Below are 19,404 nucleotides of genomic sequence, written 5' to 3'. Positions count from 1 at the left end.
AGAGTAGAGAAAGAGGAAGCAAGAAAGAATTAACAACATCAAAGAATGAGATAAAATTTTCAACTATTTTATAGGATTAAAGGAGATTATGTATATGAAAGTAACTGCACTTCCTTAAGATGTTTCCTTAAGTAGCTTATTGTCTGGCACAGTAGAGAGAATTAGAGATGTAAGAGAGGAACATAATACAAAGCAATAGAGGTATCTTTTATGTAAGAGGTACAGATAAAGTGCCTTGAGAGTTCAAAGAAAGGAATTAACAACATAGATCATGGTAAATATTCAGCTGTGCCTCTCTGGAGTTTCCCAGGCTTATATTAGCAGAGTCGATCACCTTTCTGTCACTACCATAACATGCACACATATACACTCTTCACTACTGACTATCACACACATTCCTATTCACCTGCTTGCGAGTCTATCTCCTCTACTAGATGGAGAACTCCTTCCATACAGAAACTGTCTTTTAAAAATCTCCCATAGTGCCTTGTATAGGAGATCCTCAGTGATTTCTGAATGAAGGAAAGAGGTCAGAAAACACTGAAGCAGGGGTATTGGAACGATAATGGGGAGAGAGTCCCAGTACTAAAGCTGGAATCACTCGACCTTCCTGTTACACATCCCTCACATGCTGCTGCTAACAGTGCTGGACACAAAAACACACTGACCAAATACTTGCTGGCTGAGTTCAGATAAGGGTGGTTTTAGTAGTGCAAACTGAAGATTCCTCTTCCCCATGATGGCTGCCCCTTCCACTTACCTTTTTCTAGACAGGCTATGGAAATAAGAATGAGTCACATGCAGCAAAATAGATGAATGCCACAGACAAAATGATAAATGAAAGAAGCCAATTCAAGAATATACTTTGTGATTCCATTTATATCACATTAAAGAGCAGGTAAAATGAGCCTCTGGTGATAGAAGACAGAAGAGTGGCTGCCTCTGGGAGAATATAAACTAAGAAGAGGCATAAAGGAGCATTCCGGGTGCTAGGAATGTACGATATTTTCATCTGGTTTGGGGCTACATGGATATATTATATATATACATATATATATATAAAATACACATACACACACACACATATACACACACACATATATATATATACATATATACACACATGTAAAAAATTTCTCAGGTTGTATACTTAAGATCTGTGAATTTTACTTATATGCATTATATGTCAAAACTAATTAAAATAGTGTAAAATAAGTAAAAGATTCAAAGGCAGTACAAATGATAATGATTGACAGGTAAGATGAGAATGTTAATATACTTACTTCATCTCCCTCATCAATTAATCCTTGAATGGCATTAAAAAGAGATCCATATGCTCCTACTGTCACGAGGATTTCATTATCTGGATTGATTTGCTTCTGATAAAATTTTTCATATAAGCAGGATAGAGCTTTCACAAGCGATGGATGACCCTATTGAATAAAAAAGAAAAAAAATCTTGAATTTGATTACAGGATCTACTTTTTGGAAGTAATCTGGATCTAAAATGAAAGAATTTTTAAAATTTTTGTTTATTTTTGTTTTGTTTTTGAGAGACAGACAGTGTGAGCAGGGAGGGTCAGAGAGAGAGAGGGAGATACTGAATTAGAAAACAGGCTCCAGGCTCTGAGCTAGCTGTCAGCACAGAGTCCGATGCGGGGCTTGAACCCACAGACTGAGAGATCATGACCTGAGCTGAAGCCGGACGCTTAACTGACTGAACCACCCAGGCACCCCTAAAATGAAAGAATTTTTAAAATTTGGGATTTATGTTTATAATTATCCAAATAAAATTTATATTTTTAATGGAAATAAAAAACATTCTTTACTCTCAGACAGTTCTTACATGAATGGTCATAAAAACTTGCTAATGACTAAAAAAATCCCTATTAAATGATTGGTTTAGAATTCAAAATTCCAATATATTTGCTTTGATAAAAATTGACATCAGTACCAAATATACCCTTGACAGTACCTTTTTGGACAGCAATCAAATCGTATTCAATTACTATATTTTTTACAGTAATTAAATTATACTGAATAAAGTTGGACATTTTTGCAATTAAAGTAAGAAAGTCTGCATTGACTGTATATATCCTGAATCTGTACTTCCAGGTTATCAAAGAGTAGGTTATTATGCCAACCAGTGGGCTACAGAGAGAGAGGGCAAAAACAAACTCAAAGAAACGTCCATTAGTGCTGATGGGAGAGCCGATGTTAGGAGGAAGCAGGTCATTCTTCACGGTGGCCCAGAGGCGAGGAGTCACCCAAGAGAACAGCCTTCACCAGAGTACCGAAGGGACTACAGTAAACAAAGTCTTAAGACGTGGGGAGTCTTAACTCCTTGATCACTGCTTCCTCAATTCTTCTCTTCTTCTATATTCCCTGCTCTTCCCTCCTTCTCTTTTTGTTCCCTTTCCTTTCCCCTTCTTTGTCTTATTTGGTATCAAAGTCAATATTACTTCTTTTTTCTTGTCTAACACGTATCTTCTATTTTTGCTTTTGGAGAATGACCTTGATTGTCCATTGGTTCCAAATGAGAGTCCAAGCGCAGGGTGTATACCTTTGTTTGCAAAGCACCTAGGGCTCTGTAGGAATAAACTGGGTCAGGACACGGGACAAGAGGGAGGCTGGTAGGATATACCCCATGTTTATGAAGTAAACTAGCCTTTGGTCATTCTAAGTTATCCATCCAAGTTCATATGAAAAGGAAGCATTTTTTGTCAAAGATAGTTTTATTTTTCATCTTTGTCAGAATGTTAGCTAGTATGTCACAGATCCTCACCCAGTTAAAATCAATAATATCAAAGCTATAGCACATTTTTCATATTTTGAGATTAGGAGATATTACAATATTAGAGAAATTGAGTATAATTAATAATAGGGAGGTGACAGAACACAGCCAGTAAACTAAAAAATAATAGTAAGAGAAAAGTAGTACTTAAATTCAAGCTCAAAAAATATACATGATTTGTGGAAAGAGCAGAAGATTGTCACTACTTTCAGAAATCCAAAATTTCCTTTAAATTTCATTTTATTGATTGATTGATTTTAAATGTTTATTTATTTTTGAGAGAGAGATAGAGCAAAGCCAAGGAGTAGGGGGAAAAGAGAAAGAGAGAAAGAGAGAGAGAGAGAGAGAAACAGACAGACAGACAGACAGACAGACACGGAGTCTGAACAAGCTCCAGGCTCTGGGCTTATCAGCACAGAGTCCCACATGGGGTTCAAACTCATGAACTGTGAGATCATAACCTGAGCTGATGTAAGACACTCAACCAACTGAGCAACCGAGGCATCCCTGAATTTCATTTTAAAAACAGGTCTAGCAAAGGATGATCTGAAAGCAACTATAAACACTACACATCTTTCCTCAGAATTATAAGGGTCTGTGTTTTAAAAAAAATTTAATTATAGAAATAATGTATGCTTCATATCATATTTAAAACTAGGCAGAGACATGAAAAAAAATTACATTCTCTCCTCAACATCACTTCTATCCCATCATCCTAAGGTGACCAATGTCGTCCACAGCCTGGTGACAGTGCAACACCATTCTCTGTGCTCATGCTAACATACAAACACATATACATACAGAGTCACATATATTTATAAAACCTGAGAAATATTTAAAGAATGGGCATGGTTATGTTCTAAGAAAACATTATTTACAAAATCGGGAGCCATAGGTCGCCAAACTCCACTATGGATCAACTTACAACAACAACAATATTCCGTCTCCCAGCCTATTGAACATCACATATCATTCCATCTACATAGGTCTTGTTTAATGTCCCTCAGCAATGTTTTGTAATTTTAAGTGCACAGATCTTGCATATATTTTTAAAGTTCAGTTCAAATATTTAATGCTTTGGGATGCTATTATAAATGGTATTTTTAAAAAATCTTACTTACCAACTGCTCATTTTAGTATACAGAAATACAACTGATTTTTACATATTTGCCTTACATCCTGCAACCTTACTCAGTTCACTTAGTATGCTGTGGTTGTTTTTTTGTAGACTCTAGGAATCTTTGGATATCCTAGGTATTTCATCACAAAAGGATAGGGAGGTAGAGAAGAAGAAAGTAACTGGCTGGAAATAGAAAATATTAAAGAGACCAGTGCTGATGGCCTAATAATTGCATGTGTTAATGGCATAGAAAATATGTGCATCAAGAAAATATTCTCTGCAAACTGGTGCAGTCACTGTGGAAGACAGTATAGAGGTCCCTCAGAAAATTAAAAATAGAACTGTAAATATAAATGCAAATTAAAACTGCAATGCAATATTACCTCACAGCTATTAAAATGGCGAAAATAAAAAACTCAAAAAATGACCAGCATTGGCAAGGATGTGAAGAAAGGAACTTCTGGTGTGAATGCAAACTGGTACAACCACTGTGAAAGACAGTACAGAGCTTCCTCAGAAAATCAAAAACAGAGTTACCATATGATCCAGTAATTCCACTGGATATTGACCCAAAGAATTTGAAAACACACTACTTTGAAAAGATACACGCACCACCATATTTACAACAGCCAAACTATGGAAGCAGCCCAAGTGTCCACCATGAGATGAATGGAAAAAGAAGAGTTGGTACACACACACACACACACACACACACACACACACACACAGAATGAAAGCTTGCTCTTTGCAACAACATACATGGAGCTAGAGTATAATGCTAAACCAAAGAAGCTAGTTAGAGAAGGACAAATACTTTATGATTTCACTCACGTGTAGAATTTAAGAAACAAAACAAACAAAGGACAAAAAAGAGGGAGGGAGAGAGACAAACCTAAAACAAGACTCTTAACTATAGAGGGTAAACTGATGTGTTAGCAGAGGGAAGATGTGTAAGGGGACGGGTGAACAGGTGACAGAGATTAAGAGTATACGTCCCACAATGAAGTGCTGAATCACTATACTGTATACTTGAAACTAATATAACACTGAACTGTAGAACAACTTAACTGTACTGGAATTAAGAAAAACTGGAGAAAAAAAGAATATTCTCTCTTTCTTATTGCCATGGGGCCCTAGGTGGAACAATGGTGAAGGACTATGAGGGGTTGGAAGTTGGGAATGGCTCCTTCTAGGAGATAAGAACAAGGATGGGGTTTCTCTGATTATCTGGTTGGGACAATTGGTCCCAGAAAGCCAATTACACAGAAGTGACAGAAGTTCACTTCACATTTCACACACAAAACAATATACAATACAAGTTCATGCCACACATGGTCTTAATATACTTACAAAGCTTCGTGTATACTGGTTTAGGCTGTCAATTGCTGCAATCTTTGATAATTTTTCCTTTACGTATATAGGAGGGGGTATATCTGGGAAGCCTTGGCCAAGATTCACAACAGAGGGGTCTGCAGCCAACTTGGTAAATTCAATCCTAAAATTAAAAAATACTAATAAGTACTATAATTACAAAATTAGCTTTTTATGCCTCATAATCTTTTTTCTAAAATGTTATTTATTTATTCATTTTGAGAGAAAGACAGTGTGAGTGGAGGAAGGGTTGAGAGAAAGGGAGAGAGAAAATCCAAAGCAGGCTCTGCAATTTCAGCACAGAGCCTGACGTGGGGCTTGAACTCACGAAACAGTGAGATCATGACCTGAGCTGAAACCGAGAGTTGCATGCTACACTGACTGAGCCACCCAAGTGCCCCTTAGGCCTCATAATCTTAACATTAAAACTGAACCAAGTTGGGGCGCCTGGGTGGCTCAGTTGGTTAAGCCTCTGACTTCGGCTCAGGTCATGATCTCACGTTCGTGGGTTCGAGCCCCACGTTGGGCTCTGTGCTGACAGCTCAGAGCCTGAAGCCTGCTTCAGATTCTGTGTCTCCCTCTCTCTGCCCCTCCCCTGCTCATGATCTGTCTCTCTTTGTCTCTCAAAAATAAATATATGTTAAAAAATATTTTGGAAAAAAAAATGAACCAAGTTTAGTCTTACAAATTAAAATAAAATGAGCTCCCCCCAAAATTTTACAGCCTACAAAATGACTTTACCTAATAAGATGATGGATGAACTAATGAACTTAATAATTTCTTACAAATCTCAATTCCATGATACCCACAGTTCCATCACCTATTTTTTTTCCCTTAACAGTACCATGGCTGCTAGCTCACAGACTACAAAGTAAGTGCCATGTGGGGATCATCCAAATCTGTCCTTTGCCTACTTATAGGCTTAGCATACGTGCTAAATGAATAAATCTGTATACACACCCTTAACTTCCTTACAATTCCACTTAATGAACACACTAAAATAAGTGCCTTTATTTGTGAACTGTAGATGAGGCTAAAATTCCCAATACAGAGGAGTATATAAAAGTGTATAGGAAAAAAACTTCAACAAATTATTGTTTCCTCTGAGGTACTCACCATACATTACCATCAAGGCCTTCAATTCGCTTTGCATTGGTAATTTTCAAAGACATTTTCTGAAAGATATAAATATTGAAAGTGTTTTTTAAATTTCTTTAATCAAAATTCAAGGGGCACCTGGATGGCTTAGTTGGTTGAGCATCTGACTTCAGCTCTAGTCATGATTTCGTGGTTCCTGAATTCAAGCCCCACAACGGGATCTCTGCTATCATCACAGAGCCCACTTGGGATCCTGTCTCCCTCTCTGTCCCTCCCCCACTTGCGTGTGTGTGTGTGTGTGTGTGTGTGTGTGTGCACGCGCGCGCACGTGCTGCCCCCACCAAAAATAAATAAAACATTTAAAAAATTTTCGGGGCACCTGGCTGGCTCTGTCAGGTATGCATCTGACTTCAGACCAGGTCACGATCTCATGGTTCATGGGTTCTGGCCCTGCATCAGGCTCTGTGCTGACAGCTCAGAGTCTGGAGCCTATTTCAGATTCTGTGTCTCCTCTCTCTGCTCCTGCCATGCCTATGCTCTTCTCTCTCTCTCTCTCTCTCTCTCTCAAAATATAAAATAAACACTAAAAAAAATTAAAAAAAATAAATTTTCAAAAATGTCAGAAAATCATCGGTAACTACCTTTTTCCTATTGTCACCAGGGAAAACGCGGTACCATAATGACAAATGCTAAGTGTAGGCAGAGGGGGCCCTCTCCCACCTACTGCCCGAAGGAGTGCTTTTCTTCGGAACCTTCGATGTTTACCTTCTCACATAAGAACAAAAATAGATGGATTTGAAGGCCTGAAATGTACTGAAGAGAACAATAATGATACTAAAAAAAATGTCAGTTTAAAGAAAATATCTTGAGTCATTCTTTGAAGGTCATTTTAGGCAAGATGTATGAACAGCTCCACAAATAAGTTCTTTGTGCATACAGGAAGCACTCAACAAATGGTTTTAAAACTCAATACAGAGCTCCAAATAATAAGAGCTCGATGATTGAGTACTGAGTATGTACCAGGCACTGTTCTAAGTGTTTTAGATAATTAACTTATTTACATTTCACAACAACCCTATGTGGTGGTTCTCTGTATCAGCCGTAATTTACATAGGAGTAAAGTGAAGTACAGAGGACAAGCTTACAGAACTTGACTCCTCTGCCCAAGTTTATAAAAGCCAGTCTAACATTTAAACCCACACAGATTCTTTTTTTTTTCCCATTTATTTTAGTTATTTATTTTGAGAGACAGTACAAGTGGAGTAGAGGCAGAGAGAGAGAAAATTCCAAGCAGGCTCTGCACAGTCAGCATAGAGCCCGATGCAGGGCTTGAACTCACAAAATTGTGAGATCATGACCTGAGCTGAAATCAAGAGTTGGATGCTTAACCCACTCAGCCACCCAGGTGCCCCAAAACCCAAACAGATTCAACCCAGGATTTGAATCCAGGCAGTCTGACTCCAGAGCACATACTCAGACCTATTTCTGTATACTGTTCTGTATGTAAAAAGACCTTATAAAAAATAGTACAAGAATGTTGTCTCCTTAAAAAAGTGTATTAGAAGTTTAGCTCTAGGGGTCTGGGGTACCTAGGTGGCTCAGTGGATTAAGAGTCCGACTTCCGCTCAGGTCATGATTTTGTGGTTCTTGGGTTCAAGTCCTACCTCTTAGGCTCTGTGCTGACAGCTTGAAGCCTAGAGCTTGCTTCAGATTCTGTATATAGCTCTCTCTTTCCCTCTTGCTCTCTCTCAAAAATAAATAACCACTAAAAATTAAAAAAAAAAGAAAGATATTTAGCTGAAGTCTACTTACATCAAGCAAGCTAGGGATATGGTAGAAAAATATTAAAAGTTAAAATTAATGGTATAACATACAATTTCTTAGTTCTCTAGGATTGAAAATTAAATTTCTACTATCTTCTCAAAGCACTGAATTAGCCTTGAATTCACTATTAACAAGCTGCTGGGAGGGAAATAAAAATGATTGGCAGCATTTTTACAAAGATTTTTCTAACAGAATATTAAAGTAATTTTAATTCAATCTGGGAGGAAGATAATGATAATGGTTACTAAATAGACCATTGTTCTCATTCCATTCCAACAATGGGACCCAGAAAAATATCTTTTTACTCTCCTAGTTTTTAATCTTGGAAACTCCAGTGAGGTAAATCACATGCAAATTCTCCAGAGAATAACATGCCTTCCAGAATAGTTGTATGGTTAAGTACCCACCTGAACATGATGCTATTCTAGAAACTACAATTATAAAACTAAAAAGTCTCAGCATAATAGACAGAAAAAGATATTTTAACAACTGTCCTTAGAAACAACATTTCTAAAAAAAAAGTTTAAAATTTAATGATTCATTCATCATGTGTCTACAAACACAAAGGACAAATTCATATATAAAAAGTGAGCAAAGTCTGCAGCAGATAATTTAGACATAAAGTCCAATTTTCCCTAAAATATTGTGGTAATTGAAGCCAAACACAATTCCAGATTTAATTTTATAATTTGTGTTCAGAACAGCCTCTTCTCTCACCACCTCCCTGCCTCTCTGCTCCTTCCCACCTCTGTGCCTCACCCAGTCTAATATTTCAGACATTCCATCTCACTTCTGCAGCCTCCCATGTGATCATTCCTCTACCCTAATGGTCTTTCTACACCAATGTTTCTCAAGCTCTTTTTCATCATTGTCCCCTTAAAGAGACCTTTTAGACATTTCTTCTATTCCTCTTCCCCCACCTCCCCACCACTCCACAAATTAAGGAGTATGATTTTGTTAGATAGGATTCAGCTTTACAAGGACACAAAAGGTTGTACTAGCTATGGTTGTTTTCACCTGCCAAACACCAATTCTCTCCCCTTGAGGGTAATAATGCCCGCCCCCATTGAGAATGCATGTCCTATACTCAATTCGGTCTCTAGTCCCCACCACTTTATTTTGAATTTGGCTGACTCCTAATCCACTTGTCACTTCCCGTTCTCATGTTAAACTTCATTTCCTTCAGAAAGTGTTTTCTGACTCCCTAAGTCAAGGTTATATGCTCTTCCTATGTACTTCTAACATGAAGTATTTTCCAGCATTTACTACATAACACTGTAATTTTCCTGTTTATTTATGTACATCCTTCCTTAGACTGTAATCTTTGAGGATTATTTCTAGCTTGTTCATGGGTATGTGTCTGTATTAATCAAGTTTCTGCAAAGAAAAAGAACCAATAGGATATGCATATATATATATACAATGATTTATTTAAGGAATTGGCTCATGCGACTTGTGAGGGCCAGCAAGTTTGAAATCTGCAGAGCAGTTCAGGAGGCTGGAGACCAAGAAGAGTTGAGATTACAGCTCAGTCTGAAGGCAGTCTGGAGGCAGAATTCCCTCTTCCTGGGGGAGCTTTAGTCTCTTTTCTCCTAAGGCCTTCAACTGATTCTATCAGACAGGCAAACATTACATAGAGGGAAATTTACTTAAAGTCCACTCATTTAAATGTTAATCTCACTTGGTAAACACCTGCAGAGACATTCAGACTGATGTGTCAACAAATACCTGAGTTCCTTGACCTCATCAAGTTGATATAAAATTATCACAGTGTCCAACACATAAAACTATGCATAGCACATAGCAATTTTTCAACAGTTAACTGATGAATAAAGAAAATCTACACGTTAGAAGTGAATTTATAACGTCAATTAGCTTAAGTTTGGTACTTACTATGTCAGTCAGCTTAAGTTAATGTATGCTTCAGTAACAAATGATCTCAAAGTCTTGGTGTCACTGAGACATAAGCTGATGAAATAACCTCTATTTGGAATAGCAGAGGGAAATAAATTTTTGGTATCTGCTTAACGTGCACAAACCACTTCTATTCACATTATATCGGCCAAAGCAATTTCATGGCTAAGCCAGATACCAACATAGCAGAAATGAAGTGTGAAAGTACAACAATTGCTCTGGGTTGTACTGTGTCCCCTCCAAAATCTTGTTGAGGCCCTACTACCCAGTACCTCACAATGTGACCCTATTTGGAAATAGGTTCACTGCAGATGTAATTGGTTAAATTAAGGTCATGGGTTGGTTTAGGGGTGGGAGCATGGGGGGGGGGCCTAATCTATTATAACAGTGGCCTTATAAAAAGGGTAAATTTGGAGACAGTCTGCTATAAAGGGAGACTGTCACATGAAGATGAAAGAAGAGATCCAAGTAATATTTTTGCAAGTCAGGGAATACTAAAGATTGACAGCAAACCAAAAACTAGCATCAAGAGCATGAACAGACTCTTTCTCACATCATACACAAGAAACCAGCCCTGGTATACTTTGCTCTTGGACTTTTGGCCTACAAAACTGTGAGCTAATACAGTTTTGTTGTTTATGCCACTCAGTCTGTAGTACTGTTAAGGCAGCTGGAGGAAATTAATACAGTGGTCAACATTTACATGGCACCCTACAGTGTCCAAAAACATCAAGATTCAGCAGTAGATGAAAATTCTCACTATATAAAATTACTGTTCAGAGCAGATCCAGTCTTAGGAAATGAAAATAAAACTGGATTCCTATGGGGAATTGCCTCAGGTGTATGATGGGAAATTTGCAGGGCTTGTATAATTTCTGGGCCAACTAATTCCACTTGGTGGTTTCTGCTCCCAGGTAGACTAATTCCTGGCATACATATATTGTACTGCCATGTTATAAACACAAAACTGCTAGTGAAATAATAGCAACATCTTTTTTTTTTTTAAATCAAAAAAACTGAAAAGTGCAGTTCTAAAGAACCACCACTAGGTGCCACTCTTGGCAGAAATGAGAAAAAGCTTGCTAATGTCTTTAAAATGTTTACTGCAGTGGTGTTGGAAGAATGAAAAATTGGAAAGAAGAAATATTACCCATTATCCTAAGACTCTAGCATATAAGTTTCAGCTGTATATATTTTTTAAAAATTTTAACATTTATTTATTTTTGAGAGAGACAGACAGAATATGAGCCAAGAAGGGGAAAAAGAGAGGGAGACAAAGAATCTGAAGCAGGCTCCAGGCTCTGAGCTGTCAGCACAGAGCCCAACATGGGGCTCGAACCCACAAACCATGAGATCATGACCTGAGATGAAGTCCGGTGCTTAACCAACTGAGCCACTCAGGCACCCCTCAACTGTATATATTTTGAGGACTCTGTAAGACATGCTGCATATAGGTGTGATAGAATAGATACAGAAGAAGTTTTCCCAGGGGCACCTGGATGGCTCAGTCAGTTAAGCATCCAACTTTGGCTCAGGTCATGATCTCACAGTCTGTGGGTTCAAGCCCTGCATCAGGCTCTATGCTGACAGCCTGCTTCAGATTCTGTGTCTCACTCTCTCTCTGCCCCTCCCCTGCTAACTCTATCTCTGTCTCTCAAGATAAAATAAAAACATAAAAAAAAATTTTTTTTTAAAGAAACAAAAAGAAAAAGTTTTCCCAAACAGTGGGTTGAAGCTGGGCTGTTAAGATCTATGAAGTCTGGGCTCAGTCAAGTGTAACTAAAGTAAGAGTACAAGAAAAGATCAGAAACAGAAATAAAGCTAATGGTTAGAGAGGTGAAGACAATCATCAGACATGAGAAATAGTCCCCAGTACTTCAAGACGACACTGGAGCAGAAAGAAAACAACCATGTAATTAATAGGCATCCCTTTAATACGGTGCCCAGCTGCTGGGCAGCCAGAACATACATTATCTTTCAAATCTATGAATTAGGTATTTAGTTGCAATCACATATCATTTTTAAAATTTTTGCCTTTTCTTTTTAACAGAGTGCCTTAAATAGTTTACAAATTTTCTTAGTCATAAAACTTTTACTTTTAATTAGCAGACAATAGTTGAGTTTATTTAGGTATCACATTTTACTCATTCATGCTCTATTTTTTGAGCATTTGTTATTTCTAGTGTGTTTCTACTGTACATTTAATTATAGGGTTCCTGCTGTTTCCTTTAAAGTTTGATGGAAGGTGAATGCTCTCTATTGTAACATTGTAAAGTATTCAATATCACAAGAAAAATGAAATATCAGCAATATTACAGTCATCTGGTTCCAGCTAAACTACCTAAACACACAACTTTTGATTTACTCTTATGGAAAATGGAAGGTATAAAATTTGATGTTCAACAACCACCATGATGACACGTAGTATCATTTTCCCTTCATTCCTTAACACTTCTTAAAAGTCTTTTTTAAAAAAAATACAGATCTATTTTAAAAGGAAAATGCACATAATTGCATAGTTTATAATAAAATGCATAATTTATTGACACTTTACCAGTTTGAGGTTGCTAGAAATTTGAATGTTCCCTAACCTAAAAAGAAACTTTGTTATACTCTTTCCTAGCTTCAAGGGTAAGAAACAGACCAGTGGATAGCTGCCTTTGAAGCTCCCAAGCTATGTTAATCAGCTCTTTCGTTGCACAGACAGAAACTCCATCTGAAACAGTTTAGGTAAAAAGAAGAATTTACGAGGGGGCGCCTGGGTGGTTCACTCAGTTAAGTGTCCCACGCTGACTTCTGTGATCTCCTAGTTCACGACTTTGAGCCTGTGTCAGGCTCTGTGCTGACAGCCTGGAGCCTACTTCAGATTCTGTGTCCCCCTCTCTCTTGACCCCTCCTCTGCTGACACTCTTTCTTTCAAGAATAAACAAACATTTAAAAAGAAAAAGAAAAAGAAAGCTCATGTCACCATGAGAAGGAAAGACGTGTGCCCAGGCTCAAGCGTAAATGAAGCCAGACACCTGAGCCTCTCCAGTGCCCTCTTCATCTACAGTTCTACCCAATTTACCCCATTGCTGGCGCCTGTAGTCTCATGTTTGCTTTACGTCCTACCCACACTGGCTTCATTCCTTCATGCAACTGTTTACTGAGTACTTATTGTGTACCGGGCACTCTTTGACTTGGGATATACCAGTGAGCAAAACAAACCAAGATTCCCTATTCTCATTGAGCCTTTCAATCTTTCTATACCCTTTTTTTGGGGGCGGGGCGGGGGGTGCCTGGGTGGCGCAGTTGGTTAAGCATCCAACTCTTCATTTCAGGTTAGGCCATGATCTTAGTTTCTGAGTTTGAGCCCCAGTGGGCTTCACGCTGACATCTCAGAGCCTGTTTGGGATTCCTCTCTCTCTTTGCCTCTTTCCCACGTGCACTCTCTCTCTCTCTCTCTCTCTCTCAAAAAAAAAAAAAAAAAAAAAAAAAAAAAAGACCTTTGTAATTGCTGTGTGCCCTGCCTGGGATGGTCTTTTCTTAGATCTTCATGTGCCTGCCTCTTTAGGTCACTATTCAATATGCCTCCCCACCCCATCCCCCTTCACCCTGCCTGTTTCCTTGGGTGACTGCTGGAGAGCAATGGCTGCCTCCTCCACCTGGAGGATGATGCCTAGCAAGGAAGCCGTGTGTGTGTGTGTGTGTGTGTGTGTGTGTGTGTGTGTGTACGCGTGCGCGCACAGTCAGAACTCATAATGCCTTGGAGATGAAAATAAGGTTTTTTTCCTTACTATAGAAATAAATATTTCTAAATACACACATGTGCACACACAATACTGAAATATAACCTCTTCAGAGAGGGCTTTCCAAACCATATGCCCTAATATTACTCATTGCCTCTCTCCCACTAGCCCCACCAAGAATTTTAGCTTATTTCTCTATTTAATTTTCTTAGGACATTCAGCACTATTTGAAATTATTATTCCTTAATTGTTTATCTTGCTCACTAAAATGAAAAATGAAAACTTCAGACGATAAGGACTTAAGTTGTTCAGTGCCGTACCTCTGGTATCTAAGATGGTGTTTGCCAGGTTGTATTCACAAGTGTTTTCTGAACACAAGAATGAAATTCTCTCTCTTTTTAACTAACCTTATTTTTAAATATTTCAATGACATCCTTCCTCTAACCCATCACCCATCACTACAGAAGTATAAAACAGGTTACGGAATGCTACCACTTTGCTCTAAAATCTTTACTGACTTTCCTCAAACTACAGAGCATAGTTCAAATTCAAACCTGGCTTCAAGACCCTTAATCCATTTCCAGCTTTCTCTCCCGCCATGCCATTCCCTCACATACTGTGAACCAACAGCATAAGACCACCTGTCATTCTCTAATTGTATTCATGGTGTTTCTGTTTCCCATGTTTTTTTTAGTTTAAAAGATGTTTTTAATGTTTATTAATTTTTGAGAGAGAGATAGAGCATTAGTAGGGGAGGGGCAGAGAGAGAGGGAGACAGAATCTGAAGCAGGCTCCAGGCTCTCTAAGCTACCAGCACAGAGCCCAATGTGGGGCTCGAACCCATGAACTGTGAGATCATGATCTTAGCGGAAGTTGGACCCTTAACCAACTGAGCCACCCAGGCATTCCCCTCATGTGTTTTTTTTCTTTTTTTAATGTTTATGTATTTGAAAGAGAAAGAGAGCATGTGGGTAATTGGGGAAGCAGCATAGAGAGAAGGAAAGATGCTGTTAGCACAGAGCCTGATGAGGAGCTTGATCCCACAAACCATGAGATCATGATCTGAGCTGAAATCAAGAGCCAGATGCTCAACTGACTGAACTACCCAGGCGCCCCTTCCCATGCTTTTATTCAAATTCTTTCCCGTTTGGTATGATCTTTTCTATAATCCCCATCACAGGAGGCTCAGAAGTGACTTCTCAAAAGTTTTGTGTTCACATCCTAACCCTTGGGATTATTGTCTTGTATGGCAACATATATCTTATATCCTTGCAGATGTGATTAAATTTAGAGTCTTCAGATGGGAAGGTTGTTTTTGGATTATCCAGGTGGGCCCTAAGTATAATCATAGGTATCCTTAAAAAGAGGCAGGGAAGTTCACACACATGCAGGGAGAAAGGTGATGTGAAGATAGAGCAGAAGGCAATTTGAAGATGCTGGCCTTGAGGATTGGACTGGCATGACCACCAGAAGCTGGAAGACATAAGGAATAGAGGGAGGGGGCGTGGCCCTGTTGATACCCTAATTTTGAACCAGTGATACTGACATTGAATTCTGGCCTCCAGAACTGGGAATAAGTTCCTCCGTTATTAAGCCATCAAGTTTGTGGTAATTTGTTACAGCAGCCACAGGAAAATATTTAAATGCAAGCTACCTGCTACCTGACAACATACAGTATGATTAAAGATATTAAGAGTGTGATTAAAGAAAATTACTAAACCCTTCCAAACCCACATTTCCCTATCAGCATTATGGAGATAAAAATATTATTTACTGGGGTGCCTGAATGGCTCAGTAGGTTGAGTGTCAACTCTTGATTTCGACTGAGTTTATGATCCCAGGATCATGGACTCAAGTCCCAAGTTAGGATTTGTGCTGTGTGTGGAGCCTGCTTAAGACTGATATTCTCTCTCTCTCTCTCTCTCTCTCTCTCTCTCTGTCTCTCTCTCTTCCCCTCTTTTCTCCCCCTCAACTTGTGCTAAAATAAAAAAAATATTCACAAAATAGGACAGTTATAAGGATGAGATATCATGTAAAGCAAATAGTGCAAGTGGTATGTGGTGAACATTCAAAAATGTTTATTATTATTGATTGACTTAAAAAAAACTATTATGATTTTATAGAAAATCAGAATACACCACCCCAAAATATGCCACTTTGATATAAGGACCATTTTGAGATGAAGGCAACTGAAAAGAAGCAGACTGAGGGAAAAGAAAAAAACAAAAACCCTGCCCTCCCCTCTCTACCAGGATAGGCAGGATAATCACCAGAGACAATTCTAGAATCTCATCAACTCAAATAGTACCAGAGGAGTCTACATAAGAACCTTATTAAATCTATCTTTATTTTCTATTCCTAAACCCCTTTCCCTTTATCTTGTCACTTACTTACAAATTTACGGTAATTTCTTTTTTTATTAAAAAAAATTTTTATGTTAATTTTGAGAGAAAGAGATAGAGACAGAGTGCACATGGGGGAGGGACAGAAGGGGAGGGAGACAGAATCTGAAGCAGGCTCCAGGCTCTGAGCTGTCAGCACAACACTTAAAGCAGGGCTCAAACCCATGGACCATGAGATCACAACGTAGCCAAAGTCAGCTGCTTAACCAACTGCTCCCCCCCGCCTGCCCCCCGTCCCGCCCCAGATGCCCACTTACTGTTCTTTCTTAAGATGCTATACAAGCCCAAAAGCATCAGTTAGAATTACTCATTACTGAGCTCTCCTGTATGTACGTGCAATGCATATGTTTTATGTTAACTAAGTATGTTGTTTTACTCTTGTTACTCTTTGTAAGTCTAATTTGCAGGGTCTCAGTCAGAAAATCTAAAAGGGTAGACCATAATTATTTTTTCCCCTCCCCATAAGTATTGTTGAATGGGCTCACAAATACTAAAGAGTTGCCAGGTGAGCCACATAAGGGGGAAAGTACTACAACATACATCTTACAAAAAACTGTTATTTGGAATACACAAAGAACTTTTAAAGCTCAATACGAAGGCAAATAAAATTGGACAACCACTTTATAGAAAATATATGAATGCCCAAAAGCACATAAAAGATGCTCAATGTCATTAGTCATTAGGGAAATGCAAATTAAAACCACAGTGAGGTGCTACTAAATACCTACCAGAATGGCTAAAAGTGTTGATACTGAGTGTTGGTTAGGATGTGGGGAACCTGGAACTCACACAAACCTCGTGGGCATGTAAAATGGTACAACCACTGTGGAAAGCTACTTAGCAGTTACTTAGAAATTAAACATAAATGTACAACCCAACCCAACCATTCCACTGTTAGGTATTTACCGAAGAGAAATGAAAACATATGCCTACACAATGGCTTGCACATAGACGTTCACAACAGTTATATTAACAATAGCCAAACCTGGAAACAATCTAAAAGCCCATCACAGGTAAATGGATAAATAAATGATGGCATATCCATATAATGGGATACTACTCGGCAATAAAAAGGAATGAACTACTAGGGCACCTGGGTGGCTCAGTTGGCTAGGCGTCCAACTTTGGCTCAAGTCAAGATCTCCCAGTTCACAAGTTCGAGCCCCATGTTGGGCTCTGTGCTGACAGCTTGGAGCCTGGAACCTGCTTCAGATTGTGTCTCCCTTTCTCTCTGCCCCTTCCCCATGCTCTCTCTCTTAAAATAAACATAAAAAAAAAAGGAATGAACTACATCACAACATGGGTAAATTTAAAAATTATGCATGTGAAAAAATCATAAAATAGCACATACTATATAATCCAATTAATAGAAAATAATATTTTTTTAATAAAGCAAACTAATGTATGGAGCCAGCAAATCAACAGAGTAAGGGGATGGACTGCAAAGGAACAGGAGGAATCTTGACCATGTTCTGTATGTTGATTTTAGCAGTGGTTTCATGATACACACTTCTTCAAATAATCACTGAGCTTTACATTCTAGGTAGATGTCATTAATTGTATCTTGATAGAGCTGATTTTAAAAGCTGCAAGGGGGGGCGCCTGGGTGGCTCAGTCGGTTAAGCCTCTGACGACGGCTTAGGTCATGATCTCAAGTTCCTGGGTTCGAGCCCCGGCATCGGGCTCTGTGCTGACAGCTCAGAGCCTGGAGCCTGCTTCAGATTCTGTGTCCCCTTCTCTCTCTGCCCCTCCCCACTCATGCTCTGAATCTCTCTGTCTCAAAAATAAATAAAATATTAAAAAAAGTTAAAAAAAAAAGCTGCAAGTGGAGGTAGTTTCTTATAAAACTAAGGTTACTATATAATCCAGCAATCACTCTCCTTGGTATTTACACAAAGGAGTTGAAGAATTATGTTCAGAAAAAAATCACGTGTGATGTTTATAGCAGCTTTCTTTATAATTGCCCAAACAACCAAGATAGAAGCAACCAAGATATCACTCAGTAGGCAAATGGATAAACTGGTAGAACCAGAAGACAGAATGTTATTCAGTGCAAAAAAGAAATGAGCCATCAGGCAAAGACACACATGAGGGAAACTTAAGGGCAAAAATCATAAAGACAATAAAAAAAAAAAGATCAGTGGTTGCCAGGGCTTGGGCGGAAGGAGGGATAAATAGGTAGAAGACAGGACTTTCAGAGCAGTGAACCTGTTCTGCCTAATACTACAAGGGTGTATTCCTGTCATACATTTGTAAAAATCCATAGAATGTATAACAAAAGAGGGAACCCTAATAAAAACTATCATCATTGGGTAACAATGATGCATCACTGCAGGTTCATCTATTGTAACAAATGTACCCACTGTGGTGGCGGTTACTGATAACAGGGAAGGCTGTGCATGTGGGAGGGCGGGGATGGGAATTCTCTAGTTTCTGCTCAATTTTGCTCTGAAGCTATAATACTCTAAAAAATAATCTATTGATAAATGGGAAATAAGTTTTTTTAATTAATAAGAAAAGCTTCCAGGGTATTCTGAAATCATGTCTTCTTTCTCCCTTTGGACCAAAGTTTCTTCAAGCAACCAGAGAAATATATAACAGAATTATATAATAATATATTAATAATAATATATAACAATAATATAACAGAATTATTTCATAGATTTTAGATGTTTTCCAAGGTATGGTTATTCATATATTCCAATTCCCACACCCCTGCAAAACCAAACCAAACCAAACCAAACCAAAACAAAACACAGACAAATCACACTCTTTTGCCACTAGATGGCATAGAATGTTCCTATTCCTTTAATGGTAGAACAGAAAGTTCAAACTCTGAAGTAGAAATGTAGAAGAGAGATTGATGACAAGATACACAAGGAGAAAAACTAATTACATAAAAATCAATTTATAACTCAAAGACACACATATTTTGTTGGGGCCCGCCAAGTTCAGTCTGCCTCAGGCAAGGATTATCACTCCGTTGAGTGAGCCAGTAAACAAGATTTGCATCTGGAGGCTGGAGATTGCCATTTCCTGGTCAAAATAACTTTGGCGACTGTCTTGCTGAGCTAGACATGAGTGGCCAAGGCACACAAAAGATCAAAACCGTATTCAGTGTTAGTTCTCCATCCCCCAAGATTGCTGAGGCAA

General features: G+C 38.5%; 1 protein-coding gene across 1 annotated transcript in view; it reads right to left on the bottom strand.

Annotated features, from left to right (window-relative positions):
- Positions 1–19,404, bottom strand: part of KYAT3 (kynurenine aminotransferase 3) — a 66,635-nt gene that overhangs the window by 28,654 nt on the left and 18,577 nt on the right. Inside the window, exons 4-6 of the mRNA XM_029949035.1 lie at positions 6,402–6,460; positions 5,265–5,409; positions 1,284–1,433 (exon numbers count right to left, since the gene is read on the bottom strand). Coding sequence (XP_029804895.1) covers positions 1,284–1,433; positions 5,265–5,409; positions 6,402–6,460 — 354 coding nt within the window. The remainder of the gene's footprint in view (positions 1–1,283; positions 1,434–5,264; positions 5,410–6,401; positions 6,461–19,404) is intronic.

Source organism: Suricata suricatta, chromosome 8, assembly GCF_006229205.1.
Source record: "Suricata suricatta isolate VVHF042 chromosome 8, meerkat_22Aug2017_6uvM2_HiC, whole genome shotgun sequence".
NCBI classification, from domain to species: Eukaryota; Metazoa; Chordata; class Mammalia; order Carnivora; family Herpestidae; genus Suricata; species Suricata suricatta.
Note: the sequence above shows the minus strand (reverse complement) of the source record. Positions and strands in the feature narration are given on the sequence as shown.